At 30.6% G+C, this 23,628-nt stretch overlaps 2 protein-coding genes across 3 annotated transcripts; one reads left to right on the forward strand and one right to left on the reverse strand.

The window, feature by feature from the left end:
• Positions 1-6,016: 6,016 nt before the first annotated feature.
• Prosalpha3 (proteasome alpha3 subunit) lies at positions 6,017-10,957 on the reverse strand. Its single transcript, XM_074120030.1, has 7 exons — positions 10,817-10,957; positions 10,541-10,583; positions 10,251-10,413; positions 8,943-9,109; positions 7,746-7,876; positions 6,360-6,483; positions 6,017-6,257 (listed from the first exon to the last, which is right to left on the reverse strand). The coding sequence occupies exons 1-7, from the start codon at positions 10,817-10,819 to the stop codon at positions 6,112-6,114; spliced, it is 777 nt and encodes a 258-aa protein (XP_073976131.1). The 5' UTR covers positions 10,820-10,957; the 3' UTR covers positions 6,017-6,111.
• Positions 10,941-23,396, forward strand: Afg3l2 (AFG3 like matrix AAA peptidase subunit 2). 2 transcript variants are annotated; one of them, XM_074120026.1, is made up of 14 exons: positions 10,941-11,301; positions 12,231-12,523; positions 12,893-13,042; positions 13,131-13,224; positions 16,051-16,216; positions 18,641-18,773; positions 18,876-18,994; positions 19,225-19,346; positions 19,498-19,651; positions 20,123-20,350; positions 20,762-20,988; positions 21,132-21,332; positions 21,969-22,163; positions 22,919-23,396. In XM_074120026.1, exons 1-14 carry the CDS (start codon positions 11,215-11,217, stop codon positions 23,231-23,233), a joined length of 2,484 nt encoding a protein of 827 aa, XP_073976127.1. In that variant the 5' UTR covers positions 10,941-11,214; the 3' UTR covers positions 23,234-23,396. The 2 variants fall into 2 exon arrangements, with proteins under 2 accessions (XP_073976127.1, XP_073976128.1); XM_074120027.1 differs by lacking the exons at positions 10,941-11,301; positions 12,231-12,523; positions 12,893-13,042; positions 13,131-13,224 and adding exons at positions 14,835-14,884; positions 14,981-15,066.
• The last annotated feature ends 232 nt before the right edge of the window (positions 23,397-23,628 follow it).

Raw genomic sequence — 23,628 nt, forward strand, 5'->3', positions numbered from 1 at the left:
TAAAATAAATTGTTTTTTGTTGAGAAAAATGCATAAAATGTTTCTTGCTTGTCGAGTGTGCAATAGTACTGCCAGACTATATAAGTAATGTTTTTTGCTGGGTGGTGAGGGTGGGGCAATTATAATTTATGTAATGCTAATTACAGGTGTTGTTGGGAATATTTTTTTTATATATTACTTTTATTTTATTTTTGACTAGAACAGAAATATGTCATGATAGCTTTTTCATATTTTACGTTTCGAATATTTCTTTTTAATTCTTATAGAAGAACTTTCATGTGTTTATGATAGTGATTTTTAGACTAGACAGACATAATTTGCCATCATACCTTTCTCGTATTTGATTCGAATATTTTTTGTTATAATTCTTATTTTTGTCTAGACAGAGATATGTACATCGTACATACCTCTCTCATATTTGATGTGAGACTAGAGTAGATATGTTTAAGGTGATGAGCGACAGAGCGATCTACTCCCCTTCAATACTCAAGTCGTACTGAAGAGAAACCTTAGCAGTTGTATAGTTTTAGTGCTACCTAGTGGCAAATATGTAAACTAAAATGTGTTTATTTAGTTGACAAGTCCAGTAAGTGCTGCTACCTTGTGGCCATTTTTGTAACTAATTTTTCTTTTTTAATTTTTTACTTTTTTTAATGGTTTTCATTTCTTGATTTTCAAAAAAAATCAACCCAACATACACAATCTAGGATTGCCTTCATTATTAACCATCCAATTGCAGAAACAGCAGCATTACAGTGAAATTAAGAGACTATTTTCACTTTTTCCAAAGTTTTCCTTTTTATTCTTTTTTATTAATTAAACGCTTTTTAACAATAAATCTTGACAGTTTATTTTTATTTTTGGAAATTATTTCTTTCATCCCGTTGACTGTTCGCTATCGAAATTTTTTGAACTTTTTTTTTTTTTTGAGAAGAAAAGGAGAATAAATAAGATTCTTTAAATTTATATTTTTTTTGTTACAGCAAACAAATCTTATTAAAAACAAAGAAGATGCAATTTGAAGCAAAAATTCTATCATTACATTGTGAAATTAATGTGCATATTACGGATAGTAACTACATAATACTTGTTTTATTAATTGATTCTTCACAAAAATGTCCTAGGATAGATGACTTACTTCTATTTCACTTGGGCTTCTATTGATGAACAGTTTTGCAGACAGTACTTCAGTGTCTGAGATATTTAATCTGAAAATCAACATTTGTACAATCAACAATATTTATGTACTTAAAATAATTAGTTTTTACTGAGTTTAGCTTGAATTAAGAACCTAGAAAAAAAGAAGAAGTTTAATAACTGATTATGTATTCATTAGAATTAAATAAATGTGAATAAATGTAAGTTTAAATCATATATCAAAGAACCTACATAACCCTTACTTCCAAAGAAAATGAAATATATTTTCAAAAAACATACTTATTATTTATGAAAAAGATTACTCTGATTGAACAATACAACAACCAACACGCTTTCTAATATTGTAAACTAATATTCTAATTTTTAATTTATTTTTTTTATACAGAATAGAAATAGTTCTGTGATTGGAAAATATAATATAATAGAATTTCAATCAAATTAAAACTTTCTTTCAGCTACAAAGATAAAAATTTATATGTAAAAAGTTTTAGTTTACGTAGTATTACTCTGAACGTAGTAAATAATAGATAAGGAAACTTGAACAGTGCCACAGTTAAAGAATCTAGTTTAGTTTATTATCGAAATAGAATGGATGCGAATTACCTCACAAATAAGGTCGTACTTGCTGGAAGTATAGAAGGATCCTTCAAAATAATGAAATGGGTTATAGTAGCAGAAGACAACACGCCCCATCTGCCTATTTGAGATACTTGACTTAATTGTTGCAAAAAGTTGAGTTTGAAATTCAAATTATATAATTAAATATTCTGTATGTGGAATCTGTACAGCACTAATGTTAATGACTTAATAATTCACAAAAAAATACATTTCAATTTTGAATTGTCATCAAAATCAAATAGAGAGAGGAAAGGATCAGAACCGGCAATTAAATACTTGTGGAGTCATTTCTCCCTTAACTTTCTACAATAAGAGCAGCTTAGGACAAAATGTGAAACCATCTGATTACTAAAACGAGTAAAACAGGTTTTATCAGGATAGAAAAGGTGTTTCACACCATTGTATAGAACAGTTGGATACTTATTACTAATTACTCTAAATCGAACAATTACTTTGGTCATAACAAAATTACAATTTAGATTAATAAGCACATTATTCTGCCCTAGAGCACATAATAATCGGTAATTTGGATTGTATGTTGAGTTAATTACCATGTCGATATCCCTGCTAAAACTAAATATTATTAGACATTTTTAAATTTAGGTCTTTTAAATTACAACTATCCGCGTTTTGCACCTACCACAAGGACGTAATTAAACTTTACATTATTAATTTAAATGCCCCTTTAAATGAGAGAAATGCGAATATTTACGTGGAAGTTCCTAATTCCCAAACACATAATCGTAATCAGCAATTTACTTTTACAGGAATAAAGACGACCAAAAATTATTAACATGTTACGAACTAAATCTACCTAAGTACTTATGACTGTTGAAACATTTTTATGAAACAAAATAATGAAGACTAAAATCAACTTTTTAAAATTTCATGCGTATACTTAAAATGCATCTACTATCAACTGTCTTGGAAACATGTCAATTTCATTAACACTTCTAATCATATCAACTCGCAATTAAAGTATAAAAGATAAAGTTGCTTACCTGTCAGAAGTCCTTAACGAAGTAATGATGCAAAAACAAGTTTTTTAATTTCCTAGGAAGTTATCACTTAATGCAAATAGATAATACAATCATTTTTCTAAGGTATATAAAGTTCTCACAGACTTATGAAGTTACAGCAGCATCAACTAAAAACTATCAATCATAAATTTAAAAAAAACATCTAATTATGAGGTTAACAGTGAATTTAAAACATGGAATTTTTTTTAGAGGAAAACTTCTTTTTAAAATACTGACTTATCAACTGGGTGAAGAACATTTAAAAAAATAAAGCAAATTATTACTGTTGCTACTTGTTATAGAGAATACTTGGACAAAACTGAATAACCTTTTTATCTCACCGCCTTAGCGGACAGTTGTTTTGTTAGGAGGTTATTTAATGTTTATTTTAGTAGTGTCAAAGTACATGTTCATGCTACCTAGCGATGATCACTGGAACTAGTTCCTATAAAATTACATCTTTTTAGTTCAAGCTATTGCCGCTAGATAGCATTGGCATGACCTTAATACGTCTATTTTTTTTCCATTCCTAATTTTAAAGTAAGAACAGAATGCATAGAATTTCTAATAAAATTTTCTAATTTCTTTAATTTAAATAAAAAGACTTCAATTTCTGATTTATCTTTGATTTAAATGGAGCAAATACCAAAATAATATATTTATAAATTCATCTCTCTTCACAAGCTATGAACCAATCTTATGAAACTAATTTAATAATTATTGGACAATAATAGTGGTACAACAAGCGAGGAAAATTCTTAATAAATCTCCATAAGATGTATTGATATTTCACTATTTACAAGTAACGTAACTAAAATTTTCATAAGTAAATCAATAAGTAACTAACGATTTTCAGAAGAAGTTGAAGATGTGGAATAAAAAGGTTGTCAACAAATTTAACGATAGTTCCTCAGCCATGCTAATCCATTGTATCCATCAATCAACAGTAAGACTTCAATCTTCTGCAAAATCACTTTATGCTTACATGAAAATACATTGAAGGTGATTATAGTTTGGCTCAAAGGTGACTTCGTACTTAAATGCACTGCAGTTAAACTTTTATCGGATGACAATATCACTACTTACTAAAACCTTTGTGATAAAATTTTAGTTTTACAATTAATTTTATCTTACCATTACCACAGGAAGACTTTGCAATCCTTTCTAGAACAACCTATCTTATAGATTATTCAATATAGCGTTATAACGTTTCTTTTGACTTAAAGAAAGTACCCCAAAGACATTACCCACACACACACAACACTTATTGAATTGAAATTGAATAATAATTTGAGTAGTGCTGCGCATGATCCGCGGCGTAATTTCAGCACATTAGTAATAATAAAAAAAAAAATCAGTATACAAGCCAAATCGATCGTCATTCAGATATGAACTAACGCTTTCCGAGAAAAAGTATATCACGATTAGTGAAAGTTAGAGTGGTCTACATAAATTATCAAATTTATGCATTTACCGTACAGGCATTAATCACAGGGCTTACAGACACTCTCAAAGAACCCAAATTAATTTTTTACAGTAAGGAGTGACTTTGTTAGAGGCCACGAAATTGTAGACAAACTAGCAAATGCAGGCCCACATAGGCGAAATGATGGATTACTTTAATCATAATTACCAGATAACGATGTATGTAAGGTCTAAAATTATGAAGGAAGCCTTGCAGGAATGGAAGGCAGACTACACTATTGCCCACAAAAGGGTGCATTTTTTAGTCCATGATGACCGAGTTACCTAAACGAACACAGTTTATAAGTCAGGCTCAAGTTTATTACGGCAATAAGTTGGTTGAGATGTAATCACTGCTCATTTCAGAACTAAGTCAATAAGAGATTTTCAAAGCTATGTGCATAATGCAATGATGAAAGAGTTCTCAAACATAAAAGATAAGCCCACGCTGCACAAGAGATAGGAAGGAAATGCTTGATAATTTACAGATATATTTAGAGGCAACCTTTGGGCACGAGAACATAACATTCACCAAATATTCTTTTGCGGGTCAAAATTCCCCATTTTAAGATGCACAGAGTCGATAAAGGCACATCTACATGAAATTCCAAATCTAATGACACCTCGTTCTTAAAAATCGGTTCACGCGTTAAGGCGCTCCATTGTTGACAAACACACTTTCGTCGTTTTTGCTTAATTTTGGCAACTTTTTTCGTGGAAATTATTAAATGTAAGTCGTTTAAAAAAAAATTACACTTATGTGAACCAGAAAGTAATGTCCATAGGCCTACTGTGTGTAGTACATCTGAAGTGGAGTTCAATGTTGTATTGGCCAACTTCATACTTTCCACTGTTCTTGATTGACGTCACTTTAATTTTTTTTTTCTTTCTAAAAACATTACTTTTTCCAATAAAAATGTTATTACTCAGAAAGTTTTAGTCCCAATTCGATTCTGATGGCACGGTTAGAAAGGCAGATAAATTTTCTAAAAATTGACACCATTTCGAAGCACAAGTTATTCTCCAAACAGCCTCAATCTTCCTCCGATTACTGGAAAAACAAAGTAATTGAAATTTTTAAGATTAGATTATTTTTAAGATTAATTAACTTATTAGGTCCTTATGTGATCATTATCAGACCTAGGTGCTGGCACTTTTTACAAAAGTTTCCTTGTTTAATGGGCTTTCAAACGGTATATCATTTTCCAGGATTCCTTTTATCTTCGTAAGAGAAATTACGTTTGTTTTGCAAGAAAACGAGTTAACGAGTTAGTTTATCAAATTGTTAAGTCATTGAAAACTCTTTTAGACGGGGCCAGTAGTCAATTTTTAAAGTAGATTGTCTTAAAATAAGGAAGCCAAAGTTAACAAACTGCACTTTAAACATTTACTTCTGATCTCACTGAAATATTTGAGAAAATGTTAGGAAATATCTCAAACAAGTGCCATTTAACTATATATCTTTTTCAAGGATAGTTTAATATTTTATTGTTTCCTAAGGAAGAAAAAGTGCTCCATAGTTTCTAAATTATTCAACTGGAAATAAGAATTTATTGAAGCAATTTTGCAATAATTTTAGACTAAGATTCAAAGAACTAGGATGAACTCTAAATTAGTAATATTGAAGAACCTTTTTATTTAGTAACGAAATACTGACTTGGATTGCTGAAAAGTATCTCCAGTCATTGACATGACAGAACGGAGGTGGGTCAATCCTATCAAGAAGAAAAAAACTTTTGCAGATATCAAAAACCAAATAAGTGATCAATTTAAAATATTAAACATTTTATTGTATTTATAATTGATTTAAGAGTAAGAGCAAATTTTAATTATAAAAAGTATAAATAAAATTCTAAACTTTAGGTGTTTTTTCTTTCTTTAATGCTGCAGCTTCGGCTTCAGATTTCTCGTAGGCATCAATAAGTTCTTGTACAGCTTCAACAGGCAGTATGCTTGTCACACATTTATCATTAATTCGTTGAAGAGTTGCAACTTCCACTAAAAATGTTAATAAATTAATTATCTTTAATTAATTCTCGAATATATTTTTATATAAAAGACTATTTCTTTTTCTAAGCAGTGCGAGATGTAAACATCTACCTCTATCTACGGTTAATTTGGCAGTATCTAATGTTTTGCAGAGCACTCTGATACCAAGAGCCAGAGCATTTTTAACTGTCATCTCACCTTCATTGTATTCTGATTTCAAACTAGAAACAGCTGCCTGGAATTGAAATATTTTTTTTAAATAAATATTGAATTGTAATTGGAAAAATAGAACTACTAACGTAATTTTGGATATGATTTTATTATATGAACTTCTTCGGAATGTGAAAAACCAAAAGAATATCTTAAATAGTCAGGCCAACAAAGTCAAGACAATCTGATTGACCTCGTAAAATCGATAAACCATGAATGAGACAAACTGATCTAGGTATTTTTTTTACATTTTGGAGAAGTTAATCTGTAGCGTCTGCTACATTTTTTAATTTCTGTTTTTGTTTGATTTTAATTGGAAAAAAACCTGGACCAATAGGTAAACTCTAGAATTGTAGATTTTACAACATTATGAAGCACAGTCAACGTTCTCGAGGACTCACAGTAGTCCAGGTTACTAACCATACTTTAGCTCTTTTGAATGACATCATTACACAAAAAGTTAGATGGTATCAATACAAATAAGCTTTGCGTTTTAAAAATAATAAGATTGATATAATACCATAAGTATTAGGGAGTAGTAGCGCAATGATGTTCAGATAAGTGAACATTTACATTTTTCAACATATTTTTCTCTATAAATTGTACTTGTAATAAATTAAAATAAAGCAAATCCTGAAATTACTGAGAAAAAAGCATTGAAGGACAAACTTTGCGCTCATGAAGAGAAAACAGAGAAAAACCTGCAAAGAAACAATTTTTTAACGAGACCCACGCATGGGAGTTCAGTTCACTAACCACGAGATAAACTCTTTGTAAAGCAATAGCTTTCTATTACTATAAAGCAAGCTTAATTTTATTTAAATTTAGTAGAAATATTCTTTAATCGAAAATTAAAATTATGGGTTACACCGTCATTTGTCCAAATACCTTGTTAAAAAATAAACATTAAATTCCAATTTCTAATTTTTCAAACTAATTTTAAGGTGCCTCAGATTAATTTGTATTTTCGCAATCTCGCCTACAGTAAATCTTCAAAGAACTACTAGGCCTAGAAGCCGAATACTCAGATTTGGCTAAATTTCATCAATGACACCTTCAAAATATTAAAATAATTTAATATTTAAGAAATAACTCAAGAAACTGACACCTGCAGTTCGTACCCATAGTTATACCTTACTTGTTTACTTTGAAAAAAAAAAAAAGAAGACAAAAAATGGATAATGAAAGCAATATTCAAGGACCCAGAGAAAACACTGAGAAGGCAAAGAGTTTTTTAAATTACTATAAGAAATTGGAAATAATTTTAAGTTTTATAATGTCACTGACTCCTGAATTATGGCCAATACAGGTAGCTTTCCAGCCGGAATAATTTCCACTCGGATCCGATTGGTACAATTGGTATCCATAATGCTTATCCCAGCCCATATATAGTATGGAGACTCCGAATGGTCTTTTACCTGCGAAAAATAAATTGGTAATTATTTTCAACAAATAAAAATGATGATCATAATGTAGGCAATTTACGAAATTTTAAATCAGTGGATTAAAATGGCAACCTTCAAGTTCTTTGGATCCAAAATACTTTAAGGTAATTAATAGCATACAATCTAAATTCCAAAACATTCATTCTTTCCTTTGCAGTTCCGATATCAATTGCTTTTTAAGTCCAGTTTTCCAAAGAAAATCCATGAAGGAAGTAGAATATATCCATGGATATACTTTCTTTTTTAATTTCCGAGTCCCTTCTAATCCAACCCTTGAAAATCCTTTAATCTATCCAAACTTCTCCAATAAAAATTATATCTAACATTCCTGTATGAACAGAATGATGTATGCACCTTGCAAATATTCTTACATAATATTGATCTATTAAAGAAATCGCCTCTTTTTTCAGACGGGGCTTAATGTCCAACAACTACTTAGGTGTTGTAGACGGGGACGGAAGCTCATACTTTACTAATAACAAGCATATTACTCCCAAACATCTTTTTTTTAGTTTTGAAAATGGGCTTTGCCACCAAATAAATGTACTGAAAGACATCCTTAATCTTATAAAAACTTGGCGAAATAAGCTTTTGCAATTTCATAAATTAAAATAAGTAAATTTTTGTGTATTAACTAATTATGATCTATCTGGCATCATGGACGGAGGTGGAAAGCATACATATTTATAAGAAACTTCCCCTAAACACCTTGAGATCTGACCCAGAATCAAGATCTATCCTAGCCATTCGCACCTCTAATCATTCAGCTAATGAGGCGTCTCTCGCATAATTACATGATCGTATAGGTACATAAATTAAACTCACATAAAGTAGTTTGTCACCCCTCCTTTAACATTGACATTGTATATGTCAACAATGCTTTTATAGCTTAAAATACAAAATTCTCTAAAAATAAAATATTAAAGATAATAACTTAGGAAGAATTTTTAAATGCCAGCTAATCTAATATTAACGCGAACTCTTAAACTACATTGAAACAAGGAAGAAATATAATTGAGTAATTTAAATTATGTATCACCTCCATATTGTGTATAAGCCTGTTTTATGTCGCACAACCATGACACTAGCTGCTCACATGGAATTGTTTCTCCATACTGTATTAAATAACGCTGCGATATTAAACGTAATTCATTTGTAAGGACATTAGCATCTGCAGTGATTCCCGCAAGACTACATATCATATTTCTTAAAAACAGAATAAATTAAAAAGCAGATAAATAACCATTCCAAATTAACTACATACTACAGATACATTATAGTGCAAAAAACGGGCCATCCTTGATTATTTGAGAAATAGATTTAGTAATTTTCTCTTAATCTTTTTTATTTAACACTCTCATCGTCCAGTACCATACAATTAGTCGCACAAGAGTGGATAAACTGGAGGCAATTGAACAACAGGAGCTAATTGTTGACATTCAATACGGTATAATCTAACATGGTTGTAGGTTTCTTGTAAGGCAACTGAGAAAACATATGCAACCGTATGGGCTTGCATCAGATAGCCTGTGTAGGTTTAGTCAAGAACAGAAGAAAAGGTTTCAATGCGAAGGGCTTGTATGGTTTAAAGAAAAAACCTCATATCATCAAATTTTGTTCAGGATAAGCTCTCAAGACTCTTCAAATATTATAGAAAGACAAATGAAGGAGGTGTTCTAACTAGTATGCAACGCAAAAGGAACTCTAATATTATATTTTTATTGGCCAAACATCACGGAAGCCAATTTAACAGCTGAAACCCCCTGCTAAACAAAGGACAAGTAACAAACAAGGTCAAGATTTTTCCTTGCTCTTCAACTTTCTTTGCCATGATTGTACAACCTCTAAGAATACAAAAAGTAACAAGAAGGAGAAATAACAAACTTAGTTCTAATAATGAAAAAGCTTGGAGATCTTACTGAACTTCGTGAACCTCGCAATGAAGATGAAATGACCCTACACAATTTGAAAGTTCTCCCCAAATGCCTCTGGCATTAGGACAAAATCATGTACCTTTCTTGTTTGTTTTGTTACTCTCGTTTTTATCCAGATCTTATGCTTACTTCCCACAGAGTTGCACAATTATTAGTGAGCTACATTTGATTTTTAAAATCAGTGTAAACAGCTCTTCAAAGGGATGAAACCAACTTCTAATGGTTGCCTCATTACTTAACTCAAACAGTACAAAAAATAGATACTTGTCAAAAAGTAGTACTAGTCTAAGCAAGGGCTTAAAAAAATAAGAGAAAGAAAAGTAGAAAGAAGAGAAAGTCATCAAACCAATATCTCAAATAATAAAGATTACCAGTAAGTTGATCAATTATAGCAATTGAAACGAAAAACTTACTCATTTAATTTGTAAATTTTTTCGGAATAAACTGATTCATCAAGAAGTTTGTTTGTATTTCGTTTTTCAGCAACAAGAATTATCCCATCATTTGCGAGTATTCCAAGGCAAGTACCAGCGTGGCTAATCGCTTCCATCGCATATTCTACCTGGTACAACCGGCCTAAAAAATATAAATCAAATATTACGAACCGTCGATTTCATCCACCTCTAAGGATCATAGAATAATCACATTTTGAAAATTATATACACTTTTATACCAAAAATATCAAAATCACACTCAAAAGTACCTTCTGGAGAAAAGATTGTTGTTCTTGAATCATATCGGCGTGCCTACAAAGAACAACCAAAATTATTTTAATCAACCAACCTAAGATGAGCAAGAACAATTATACCCACAATACAATTAATTCACATAAAAATGAGAAAAAAAAAGAACGAAAAAGATGTTTTTCTGCAATGCAAGAATGGAATTTCGTAAAAATGTTAAATTAATTAAAAATAATATTTATATTACAAATTTGTGGAAAGCTATGAGAAAATATATAAATAAAACTTCTACTTACCATACTGAAAACTTAAAAAATAAGAAATATTGACGAATCACTCTTCTTCAAAGAACTATAACAGTGCATATAGCAGCAAATAATTACAAGCAAGTTTGAAAGGTTCTAATAATAAAACAACATTGCCAACATTGCAATCTTATACATAAATTAACTTTTTTAAAATTAATAATTCTAGGTAATAGCCGATTTATTGTATATACAAGCTTTAAGTGTAAAATCACAAAATTACAAGCAAAAGAATCTTTTACTCATATGTTTTTATCATATGGGTTTCACTGGTAGCTGTTACAAATAGTGGCACTGCAGGAATACTTAAAATGTCTGCGATGAAGGGACGGAATTGCGTTTGCTTCACAATATGACTCTCAAATTCAAGACGTAATTAATAAATCATCATGGCCCACCGACTTTTACTGACATCGAGGAAATTAGAAAGACTGGTTCTTTCAGGACTAAGGCAGGGATTTTTTGATACCCACTCAGTAAGCATGATTGTTCAGGTTATTTTGCTTTTGTAGTTGTAGAATATTATGTCTAAATATTTATATTTGCACAACGATGCCGAATGGAGGTTTAAAAATATGAAGAGGTTGCTTTAGTTTTTGTACCGTTCACTTATCTTTTCCTGTTAAATCCAAATTGAAGTTGAATTTAAAGACCTGTGTTACAATTTTATCCGGCATTTTATGATTACTCGAATTACCGTATTTCACTTGTCATTAAGTAATCTCGTTTTCCCCTACATTTCTAACGTATTTTGGTTTTTGATTTTGTTTAAGGCAGGAATAAATAAAACAATTTCTTTATGCCTAAGCACTAATGCTATGCAGATTACCTAGCATAATGTGAGTTAAAGAAAGTAGCTATATCTTACCTTCGAGATTTGATCTTAAAACTTATTAAACCTATAAAGACGCAGATTTAAAAAGATTAATTTCATACTGCCAACCTTAACCCATTTTCAATAATTGCATAATAATTTGAAATATATTCATGTGCTCATTCTTTGTATGACATCAATATAGAAAATATTTAGACATAAATATCTGAAGCATTGGAATGGAAATGATCAAATCATTAAATTTTATTCCAGTTTGTAAGATCTCAAAGGTGCAATTGGAGGTTTTATCTTACCTTAATGCAGGCAAACTTCACATGTTACTTGTAGAAATAAAGTGCTATTGCTTTTACGCTGTTGAGCTATAAAAGCTTAATTAACAAAAGAACTTATTCAACGTTTTATTACTCACTTTTGTGTAAAATTCTTATTTTTCTTGTAACGAATTTGCCTGTATTCTGCACTAATATCAAAATTTTCCATCAAGAGAATGATAGAATTTCTCAAACAATAATTAGTTACGATTTCCATTTCTTATCCTTAGCAATCACAATTAATTTTTCATTTATGCAGCTGAATAGAAGTTTGTCACAATTAGCGAGAACACCTGGAGTCCTCAGTTTTAAAACACTATGGCAAGAATGGAGGGTGTTCTGTGAAAATCCGCCTAAAGGTTTTGAGAAATATTTTAAAAATAAGAAATCTGGTGAAATTAAATTAGAAAAAAAGAGTAAAAACGTTGAAGAAACAACAACACCATCAAAGTCGGCTCCTTCATCATCATCATCATCTTCTTCTACTACGCCGCCTTCCTCTCAGAAACCATCTTCGCAGCAATGGTCTTTTGGAATGTTTGGAGGGACAAGGTACCATTACAAAATAGTTTTTATCCTCTTTAGGTGTATAAAATTAAAGGATTCAGTGGTGGCAATGATTTTTCATTCTTTATAATTATTATTAGAGAATATTATGCAATATAGCAATCCACTTTTTTAGAACCTCCACTTAAGTAGAAACTTTTATTTTTAAAGCTTCTAAAATCTTTCATTTTGGATAAAAAAAACTAACATTTAAATTTTTGATTTTGTCTAGCATGGCCACCCAAATCCTGTGGTCCAATCTGTGTCCCAAAGAAAAAGTAAAAAGAAATAACTGCATTTTAATCAAGCTGATTTACAGAATCTCCCTTTTCATTGGAACAAAAGTTTTATAGTATCATTAAATTATTTTTTCAGAGGATCTGCTGGTGGAGGAAAGCAGTTAGGAGAATCGGAAAAAGAAAAGTGGCTCCTATTTGGTCTGGTAGGCGTTGCAGGTTTAATTGCGATGTTAGCCTATTATGAAATGGGTTACAAAGAAATAACTTGGAAGGAATTTCTAAACAAGTATGGTTTCATTTTTTAAACCAATTTTTTTTTAATTAAATTTTTTGATATATATTTAATCCTAAGACAATATGTTTGTTCGTTTTAGTTTTCTTTCAAAAGGCATTGTTGAGAAACTAGAAGTAGTCAACAAAAAATGGGTGAGAGTAAAGTTAGCGACTGGAAATTCTTATGACGGTTCTGTAAGTTTAACTTAACTTATTTTTTATTCGTTAATTTATTATTGTTCACTTGTTCGTATTATTGTTCAATTATTCGTAGTTTTATTGATTTATTTATTAATTACTTCCCCGGGATGAGTACTACATTTATCAATGAGAGTGACGTCCTAGTGCTCTAACTTATAGTTAATGTCACACGGAATAGTTCATTTTTCGAACCATTGACAAAATATCACCTTTCTACTTTGCTTTTAGAGTTATTTCTCCACTTTAAATATTTTAAGAACTACAATTTTTGAAACAGAATAATACCTTTAAGAATATATCAGTATGACGGATTATTCACTTTAACCCATACCTTTTTTTACTTTTTTATTCTTACTTCTGTTTAAAACTTATAATTTAGTCATTAGTTTCTGAAGTTAGAATACTGTCTCAAGAAGAACGTATATTCTTGTCAAAACGTTAGCCAAAAAGATATAACTATTAGTTTAGTTTCTTTATTATTGATATAATTTATTTTAGGCTAAATTAATCAAATTTTACGGTCAACAAATTCAATTTCTGTGAATAACATTTTTCAGAGTTATTCCAGGTTTCAAGGCACCAACCATTTTTATTTTAATATCCCTAAATATTTTTAAATTTTGTATCCTCATATATTGTACAATCGTTCAACAATTTTAATAGATCAATAAAGTAAATAAATTTAATTATTATTTTTTTATGCTCCAACATAAATAAAAATATCAGTTGTTAATAAGACTCATGAAAAAGTATTTCAATAACAAAAAAAAAAAAACAAATAATAATAATAATAATTTTCTTTTCTTTTATTTCTAGTAGTATTGTAGTAAGAAGAGGTAAGATCTTACCATATTTTCGAAATTGGATTTTTACAGAAAAGATTCGTTTTGTGGTTCCACGAGCTTAAAGTAGTTTTTTAGGAAATCGTCTGTATATGTAAATATATATGAGTGAATACTACTCAGAGAAGAAACATCGCTAAACAGCGATGTTAAATCAATAAATAGAAATCTCGAAACACGTTTTTAGTTAGTATAGCAATTCTGTCTAAAATCATAAATTAACGTGAGCTCAATATATGTTGGAAAATTAAAACAACAATAATAATTTACCTGAATGATTTATAAAAAATTGTCGCTTAAGATAGGCCTTAATGCGATCAAAACCTCCGCGTCATTAAAAAAATTAAATAATATTGGATACTCAAGCCCCCGAAATAACTTTGAAAAAAAAAAAAAAAAAAAAGTCTTTTGCAAAATTTAAATAAAAAAAACTCATCATATGTTAGTTTAAATTATCAGCCCTCAGTAATTTTACAGACATAACTTGAACAAATCAAAATAAGTGGCTCTCAAAATTATTCAAAATAAGTGGTTATCAAAATTATGTTCGTACCTGAATATAAGAAATGAATTGTAAACGATAGATTTAAAATGATGATACGACCAAACAATTTTATGCTTCACTTTTTTAATAGTCTCCGTTCTTCAAATTTTCTATTAACTTTATTTTATACGAGGAAGTGTTTCTGCATTGTTTAAGTGCTGCGAGTGTTAATTTTTTTTTTATAAATAAATTATACCTTAGTTTTTTTTAAAATCTAAATGGAACCCTTGGAGGGAATTACTTAGTTTAGATTCTGCCCATGCTACAGGTATTTATACATCAATTTGTCTTTCGAATGAGACTGAATATTTGTAACTAAACAGTATAAAATTTTGTTGTATGTATATATATTTTTTTAATTCAGAAGTAAATACGAAAAGTTTCAATTTGAGGATTTGTGTTCATGTATTAACTATGAAATATTTCATTGGATATGCTTCTCTGATATGTGTAAGTTATCTTTCAAATAATGATAATTAGAATTTTAATGGATTTTTTTTTTAGGAGTCTTTCTTGATGATTAAATTCTAAATTTCTATGATAAGTTTTACACTTTTCACGGAAATGAAAAGTGTTACTTCGATTGTAAATTCTGTGAAAAAAAAAAGAAAAAAAAAGCACAAGGAAGTAGAAGTAAAGTTTACAGACATAAACATTTCTCACCTTACTAATAAGGGATTTCAAAAGGGCAAAATGGCAATAATTAAAGAAAATTAATGCGTTTGATCACCACTGTTAAACGCTATATCTTCTAAGATGCTTTGAATGAGGTGAAATGGCCCAGATTTGCTAAAGGTGACAACTAAACTTCCCTAAATTGTTAAGCTGATTGAGCATGTCTTAAGATTCCACCCTTTATATCCATCACATATTTTTTTCTACAATATTTATGCGGGAGAACAAGGTGGCTAAAGCAAAAATTTCTTGTAGAAAGCTTGTGAGATAAATTCTTGCATGTTCAAAATTGTTAAAATTGGTCATCTTCAACTTCCATGTAAGAAGAGCGTTGAATCTACTTATGATAAGAACCACGAGATGTAATCTCTGAACCTTATTTCTATGGCATGCCCAAACCATACACCTGAAGTATCGCTGCTAGTAACAAAACTCAGCATTGAACCTTTCATTCCGTTGAATATTTTCTCCTATTAAAGATTTTGCCTAGATTATTGTAAGTAAAAGGAAAAATTTTCAAGACTTTACTATTGGGTGCAGTTTTTTTCTTTTTTTTTTATGGTTACTGGTTTATGCTAAAGATTGTAGCATTCAGTTTATGCTCTTAGGGAAGTAAAGTGAGTATTAGAATAACGTAGGTTAACTAGTTTATAAGATACTTTAAAAGTGCTGACTGAATGTGTATTGAATAATCACAATTCAAAGTTAATCCTAATATACAGTGTTATTTTCTAAATTACTGTGAATTAAATGTTATAGAGTGTGCTCTGGTTCAACATCGGAAGTGTAGATTCATTTGAAAGAAATCTGGAGAATGCACAAATAGATCTGAATGTAGAACCGCCGAACTATGTCCCAGTCGTCTATAAATCTGAAATTGAAGCTAGCAACCTTACTGGCTTCCTCCCAACTATTTTAATTATAGGTAAATAATAGATTTTAAAAAACTAAAATATATGAATTTTATTACATATTTCAGTTTAAAATGTTAAGTATAAGGGTTGATTAAACGCCAAAAGGTACACAAATCAGCGAGTACCCAACATTTCATTAATACTTCATTGATATTATTTAAGTAATTCTACTGCATTAATTTTCATTAATAAGTTATTTTTTAGAATTTATTAGATATCACAGACCCTTGTGCTGGCCATTTTCGTCTACAAAATATATGTTCAAGTAGCACTGTAGATTGACTGTAATATCTAGTTATTTATAATAAACTATTAATTACAGGTTAAAAAGAAAAACGTTATAAAAAATGAAATAAAAATATGAGGCTAAAAAATTCAAAACCTTGTTTAAAAAAATGCTTACACCAACTTACATCAATGATTTTGTTTATTTTATTTATTTATTTTTATTTTTTAAATAAAAATCGTCGGTTTAAGTTCATTCTTCCATTACAGTAATTGTTATTGTATGAAGTAGTCAAACGTTTATAATAATAGGTAATAATTATCTGGCTTTATCGCGAATAATATAGTTTTCTTCAAATACATTCTCAATCTAGGTATTCATCCCACAATGTTGTATATGTGTAATATAAAGTAAATAGGATATGCATATATTTAGGACAGCTAATTATTCCAGTATTTTACTATAAGTAAAATTAGGGGGACTAAATTAAATTACAATAGAGAAATGAATAATTATTGTTTAATAATCTACTTGTTATTAACTGTGTGTTAATTGTGCTCACGAATATTTCGGTAAGACGAATTCAAGACAGTAGCCTACTCTAACTTTATCTTTACTTTAACATGCATGTACGTATATGTGATTTATCATAATTATAACAAAAAAATAATATAAATGAAGTGGCCAGCATAAGGGTCTGTGACATCTAATAAATTCTAAAAAATAACTTATTAATGAAAATTAATGCAGTAGAATTACTTAAATAATATCAATGAAGTATTAATGAAATGTTGGGTACTCGCTGATTTGTGTACCTTTTGGCGTTTAATCAACCCTTATACTTAACATTTTAAACTGAAAGTTTTTGTTAAGGAGATTTTTGTACCTTTTGGATAGATTTTCCTTTTTGTCTATTTTACAAAGTTACATATCTGCTTTACAGATTTTTTTTAAAATTTGGAATAAGCTATTCTATCATTATAACCTGATAAGGTGTTAAGTCGGAACCGTAACTATCACTGGAGAGATCTTTTTAAAAAATAATTGTAGTTGCGGCTCCCAAACCATCCTCAATAACAATTTTTTTGAAAAAGCGTTTTGAATAACATAGGAAGGTATTTGTACGTAAATAGCAAAATTAAACTGCGATTTCAGTACTTCCTTTTAAGAGGAGTAAGAAAAATAAACTAGGATTGCAGTACTTCTCCCTAAAAGGCAAAGAGGCAAAGATTTTTTAATCGAACAATTCATTGATTTAATTCGGTTCACTCATTGATAATTTAAACGATTGCAGTACTTCCTCTTAGTAGGAGCAAGAGAATCAGCAACGTAGAGGAGCTTTAACCACTTATTCGAGCTGAATTTTATCAAAATCGGACTAAGCGTTATAGAAATATTGGTAATAATAGTTTTAGAAAGGGCCTTATTTGGGTGGGGCAAACTCCCCTCCTTATGAGGCACGGTGCCGAGACTTTTAAAGTGCAAATCTGTATAAAATTTCGATTCGAATGACACTTCATTCATAAAAATCGGTTCACGTGTCGATAATTTGAAACGATTGCTATACTTCCCCTTAACAAGTGTAAGAGCAGATCGTCGCTTTATTGTTAGGTAGGGGAGCCCTAACCCTATCATCCTACCAAATTTTATCAAAATCGGGCCAAGATTTACAGAGTAATTAGTAATAATAATTTTGGAGGGGGCCTTACATAAAGGGGGCTAACTCCTCTCCCATTCGATGTACAGCGTCGGGGCCCCCAAAAGGCACATCTACATAAAATATTGAATCGAATGACACCTCATTCATGAAAATCGGTTCGCGCGTTTAGGCGCTACGTTGTTTACAAAAAAGGTAACAACAAGAACAACAAGAACAACAAGAACAACAACAACAAGAAGAACAAGAACAAGAACATTTTTTGAAAAAGCCGTTTTTGCTCATTTTCGGCAACTTTTTTCTCGAAACCTATTAGATCTGGGTGGTTGCAAAAAAATTACAGTTATAAAGGAGGGTTTGGAGTAAGATTTAAAGAAAATTTGGGAATTTTATCTTTTATAGAAAAAGAGAAAAAAATTGTCAAAGTTGGGTGTTTTTCAACGTTACGCTTTTTCGTGCAGTTTTTGATGGTCAACCCTTATACAACTGTCCTACCGGACAGTTTTAATTTTATGATGAATAAGAAATTGGATTATTTTTTTGTTTTTAAAGGTTTCTTAATTTATATGATGAGACGTTCGGCGGACGTAATGGGAGGACGTGGTAAAAGAGGTGGAGGTCTGTTTGGCGTTATGGAATCTACGGCTAAACTAATCAATTCTAATGAAATAGGAGTAAAATTCAAGTAAGTATTATGTTTCTTAAGTATTAAGAAAGCTATTTGATTTATCTTGTGAACCAAAAAAAAATAAAAGAAAAAATGAAAACAATTGTATGTTATATTTAGAGATGTAGCTGGTTGTGAAGAGGCAAAATTAGAGATTATGGAATTTGTGAACTTCTTAAAAAACCCTAGCCAGTACATGGAATTAGGCGCTAAAATACCAAAGGGTGCTATGTTAACTGGTAAGTGTTTACAAGTAAATAAACCTGAAAAGCGTTTATTTTCCTTAGGTAAGTTGATTTAGTGAGATTTGGTTCCTCTGGAGGTGCCAGAGGTTGTACTTTTTAAGAACAACTTGCGGTTATTTAAGGAATAAGATTATGTTACTAAGAGGCTTAACCATCTATCCAATTTTAAAAATAAGATACAATTTTTAACCCAACAGTAAAAAGTAGTAATTTTATGTTCGTAGGTCCTCCAGGTACTGGCAAAACTATGCTAGCAAAGGCAACAGCTGGTGAGGCGAATGTGCCTTTCATTTCTGTATCAGGTTCCGAATTTTTGGAAATGTTCGTTGGTGTTGGCCCTTCAAGGGTAAGTTACAGTGTTTTAAAGTTTAAGAAATTTAGGTTTTCCTTCGATAATTGAATATCCTTAGACAGGAGGATGAAATTAAAAACCTAAGTTTTCTGACAACTGATTTTTTTTTTTTGTAGAAATAATTCTTGAAAATTTTAAATTTCAGGTGCGAGACATGTTTGCAATGGCAAGAAAGCATGCTCCTTGTATTCTTTTCATTGATGAAATCGACGCCGTTGGTAGAAAACGAGGCGGCAGAAGTTTTGGAGGACATTCAGAACAAGAGAATACCCTGAATCAACTTCTTGTTGAAATGGATGGTAAGGATATTAAATAAAATATCTCGAAACTTTAAATATAATCCTTAATATTTAAGTATTATTATTAGTACTTAAGAATCATGGCCTAGAAAGCACAAGTTTTTTCGCGCCTAAAGTGTTAGTTGACAACATTATAATGCAAATGTGGAATGCGACAATACAAATCTACATACACCAAAATGCATCTTAGCTTTACGGACCTCGCCTCTAGCCGTGTCCTTACATTAAGGAGCGTAGTTATATCAAAATTTCCTACAGGAATCTGGACCTGGACCAACCTCTTAAGATGGGTGGTCAGATGACGGAATAAAGAGTTTATTCCCTATCCCTTTCATCTCTCAAATAAATAAATTATTTATATTATGTTATTTAGAATGTACACGACAAAATTAAGCAAAACATATAGCTTTTGTTTTTAAAATTATTTGTTTTTTAAGTAGCCGTTCATAATAGTCTTATAATTCATTTAAGGTTTCAACACAAACATGAACGTAGTTGTATTAGCTGCTACTAATCGTGTAGACATCCTGGACAAGGCACTGATGAGACCTGGTAGATTTGACCGACAGATATTTGTACCAGCTCCAGATATCAAAGGCAGAGCTTCCATTTTTAAAGTTCATCTTAAGCCATTGAAATCTCTGCTTGACAAAGACAGTCTTGCTAGAAAGCTAGCTGCACTTACACCAGGCTTTACAGGTTTGTTTTGTTTAATGACAAATATTGATTTTTTTTTTCCTATACAATAGGATTTTTTTGGTGATCTCAGGAAAGTTGAACTTATAACCGTTTCGCCACCATAATTTATATATTGCACTAAAAGGAAATAACATTTTTATGTTAAAAATTGTTCTGGAGAAATTAATTTTAGAGCATTCTGTAGGAATCTGAGAGATCAGTTTGTTTAACTGATCTATATAAATTAAATAAGAGCCCGTTTGTAGATAGCCCAAAAAACCACGAAGTTTGAAAATAAGTCTGGATTAGTTTATATTCTAGAGGAGTGAGTCAGTTAAAAATTTACGATACTGCTAGTATTTTACAAGAGGTTCATAAAATTCTAAGAAACTATTCTCTATGAACAACCAATAATTTAATGAACTTTCACAGGAGCTGATATAGCAAACGTCTGCAACGAAGCCGCTCTTATAGCAGCCCGAGATCTAAACGCCTCCATCATTATGAAACATTTCGAACAGGCCATTGAGAGAGTTGTTGCTGGCATGGAAAAGAAAACTAACGTGTTACAACCAGATGAAAAGAGAACGGTAGCTTATCATGAAGCTGGCCATGCTGTTGCGGGCTGGTTTCTGCAGCATGCTGATCCTTTATTGAAGGTATCTATTTCCAGATTTATACTTCTAAGCCACTTGTCTTTATCTTAATTTTCTTCAGATGTTCAATGTTCTTGTAATAAAAAGTTTCTATACTAAATATATTTTACTCTATACTAAATATATTTCTGCATTTCATTTTTTAGGTTTCTATAATACCCAGGGGTAAAGGTCTTGGTTATGCTCAGTATCTTCCCAAAGAACAATATTTATACAGTAAAGAACAGTTATTTGATCGGATGTGCATGACTCTGGGAGGAAGAGTCTCTGAGGAATTATTCTTTGGAAGAATAACTACTGGAGCTCAAGATGATCTTAAAAAAGTTACACAATCTGCTTATGCGCAGGTATTTAGATTAGTTATTTTAATTTATTTTTCTTTAATTTAATAAATTCTTAAACCTAAAGCATTACCAAAGTGAATATACTGAACCTCAGTCAGATTTAGAATAATATCTCTAAAAGATTTTTAATAAGCTCCATAGTTTTTCAGCATTTAATTATTTTTTCTCATTTCATTTGAACGAAACTCGTTGAAGAAAACATTCTCATTTAATACGTTCTATAGCATCCAGTAGTAAAGTATAGCATTTTTAATAGCTAAAGCATTTTTATGGTAATGAATTTAACATGAATTCTATAAGATTCAAACTTGAAAGTTGCATTATCGATATTCAATTCTAAGATAAGGAATTTAGATTTGTTTTGTTTAAATATTGATGGATGAAGAAGATTTAAACTGAAACTATTCATTGAATGCTTGCGGCTTACTTGTCTTGGTTGAGAAACTGTTCTGTACCGAATGCTATAGCTTAATTGTACGTAGGTGGTAAAATAGGACATTTTGAGAATTTGGAAAAAAAAGTGTCTAATGAAAATTTAGTAATAATGTATAAATGATTGTCTTTATTTGCAGCAAAATAAAATTTGTATTGTCGGCAAACGTTTTTTAATTAAGAAATTATTTTTTACTGTTTTCTTAGGTGGTCCATTACGGTATGAATGAAAAAGTTGGAAATGTAAGTTTTGATATGCCAAAACCAGGTGAAATGGTCTTTGAAAAACCATACTCTGAAAATACTGCTCAGATAATTGATTCAGAAGTGAGACTTCTCGTAGACTCTGCACATAAGCATACTACAAAACTTCTAAATGAGCATAAAAATGATATTGAAAAGGTAAACTACGTTCTGTATTTGTTTATTATGATTATGATTATTGTTAATAGGATAGACTAAATGCTTGCGTCAAAATGAGAGATTCAATTTTATCTTCTTTTTTTTTCGGGCACATCGACTTTTGCGGTCATTAGCGCTACTAATCGTTTACTCTAATCTCTTTCCGTTTCCACTTTAGCTGGGACGTCACGTGCAACCTTCTAGCGTCCACACACAACACCTTGCCCAGCAAAGTAGTGTGGGTGGAGCCTTGGTCTACAATGTTTCTTCACACATCCCCAATTATCTCATTGATTCTAGGCGACGAAGGGAAGTGCAGAATATTTCTGTGCTGTCCCATTAATAAACTAAGCGGTTTTATAAAAATAGACAAGTTCAGAGAGTATTTGTGCTCTTGAAATCATTCTAAATCCATTAAGAATCTATTATCCCTTATCTATGAATAATCTGTCCATTAAGTAAGTCTATTAAATGGAAGCTATTTATTAAAAAAAAGCTAGAGTGTGCCAATTCTTTAAACATTGCATTCCCTAAAATAAGTAAATGCGAAGAAAGTTTGTTGCAACTAAAAGAGGGTTGTAAGAAAGTCGCTATTTTTCACAACATATTGTTTTTGTTTAAAACTATAGTTCCCTCAGAGCTTTTTTTTTTTAGCTCTCCTCTAGCTTCTGGTACTTAAAGAATGTTCACTTTGCTGGTACTATTCTTGAAGAAATTAATAGCAAATAATCATAAGCATTTAATTTGGATTATAGGTTGCCGAACGACTATTAAAACATGAAATCTTGAGCCGTGAAGATATGGTCGAACTGCTCGGACCAAGACCATTCCCAGAGAAATCTACTTACGAAGATTTTGTAGAAGGTACTGGATCATTTGAAGAAGATACCACTTTGCCAGCCGGACTAAAAGAATGGAATAAAGAACGCGGCAGTGAAACGGAAGGTAGTTCTCAACAGCCACCTTCATCTTCCTCTTCGCAAGAGGCATCTCCACCGTCTACAACTCCGCCACCGCCTCCGCCAGACAAATCAACCAAACCTACTACTTCTCGACCTTCAGCGTTATAGTCAGCGTTATAAAACACCATTTTAATCATTAATAATAAATAACAGTATAACATCTGCGTTTTACTACATTTGTCACAACAATATATAAAAGTTTATAAAAAGAAAAATATAAACCCCCCAAAAAAACAAAGTATATGAAATAAAAATATTTCTTTTTTTTTTTCTACAAAAGAAATTTAATAAAATTTAGAATAATGTTTAATTTATTAGATTAAATTTGTAAATATTTGTAGAGAAGATTGTTTTATTGTATTAAACTATCAGTGAAAAAAAAAAAGGAGTTAATCTGTGTTTATATTGTTTTGATTTACTTAAAAAAAAATTCAAACAAACAACTGTAAAGTTCTTTCTAATAGTCACTACAGAAATAGGAGGAAATGGAAGATAGTTATGGC

The sequence above is a fragment of the Rhodnius prolixus genome, unplaced genomic scaffold, assembly GCF_049639745.1.
Source record: "Rhodnius prolixus isolate KJV_2025 unplaced genomic scaffold, Rpr scaffold_2, whole genome shotgun sequence".
Taxonomy (NCBI): Eukaryota; Metazoa; Arthropoda; class Insecta; order Hemiptera; family Reduviidae; genus Rhodnius; species Rhodnius prolixus.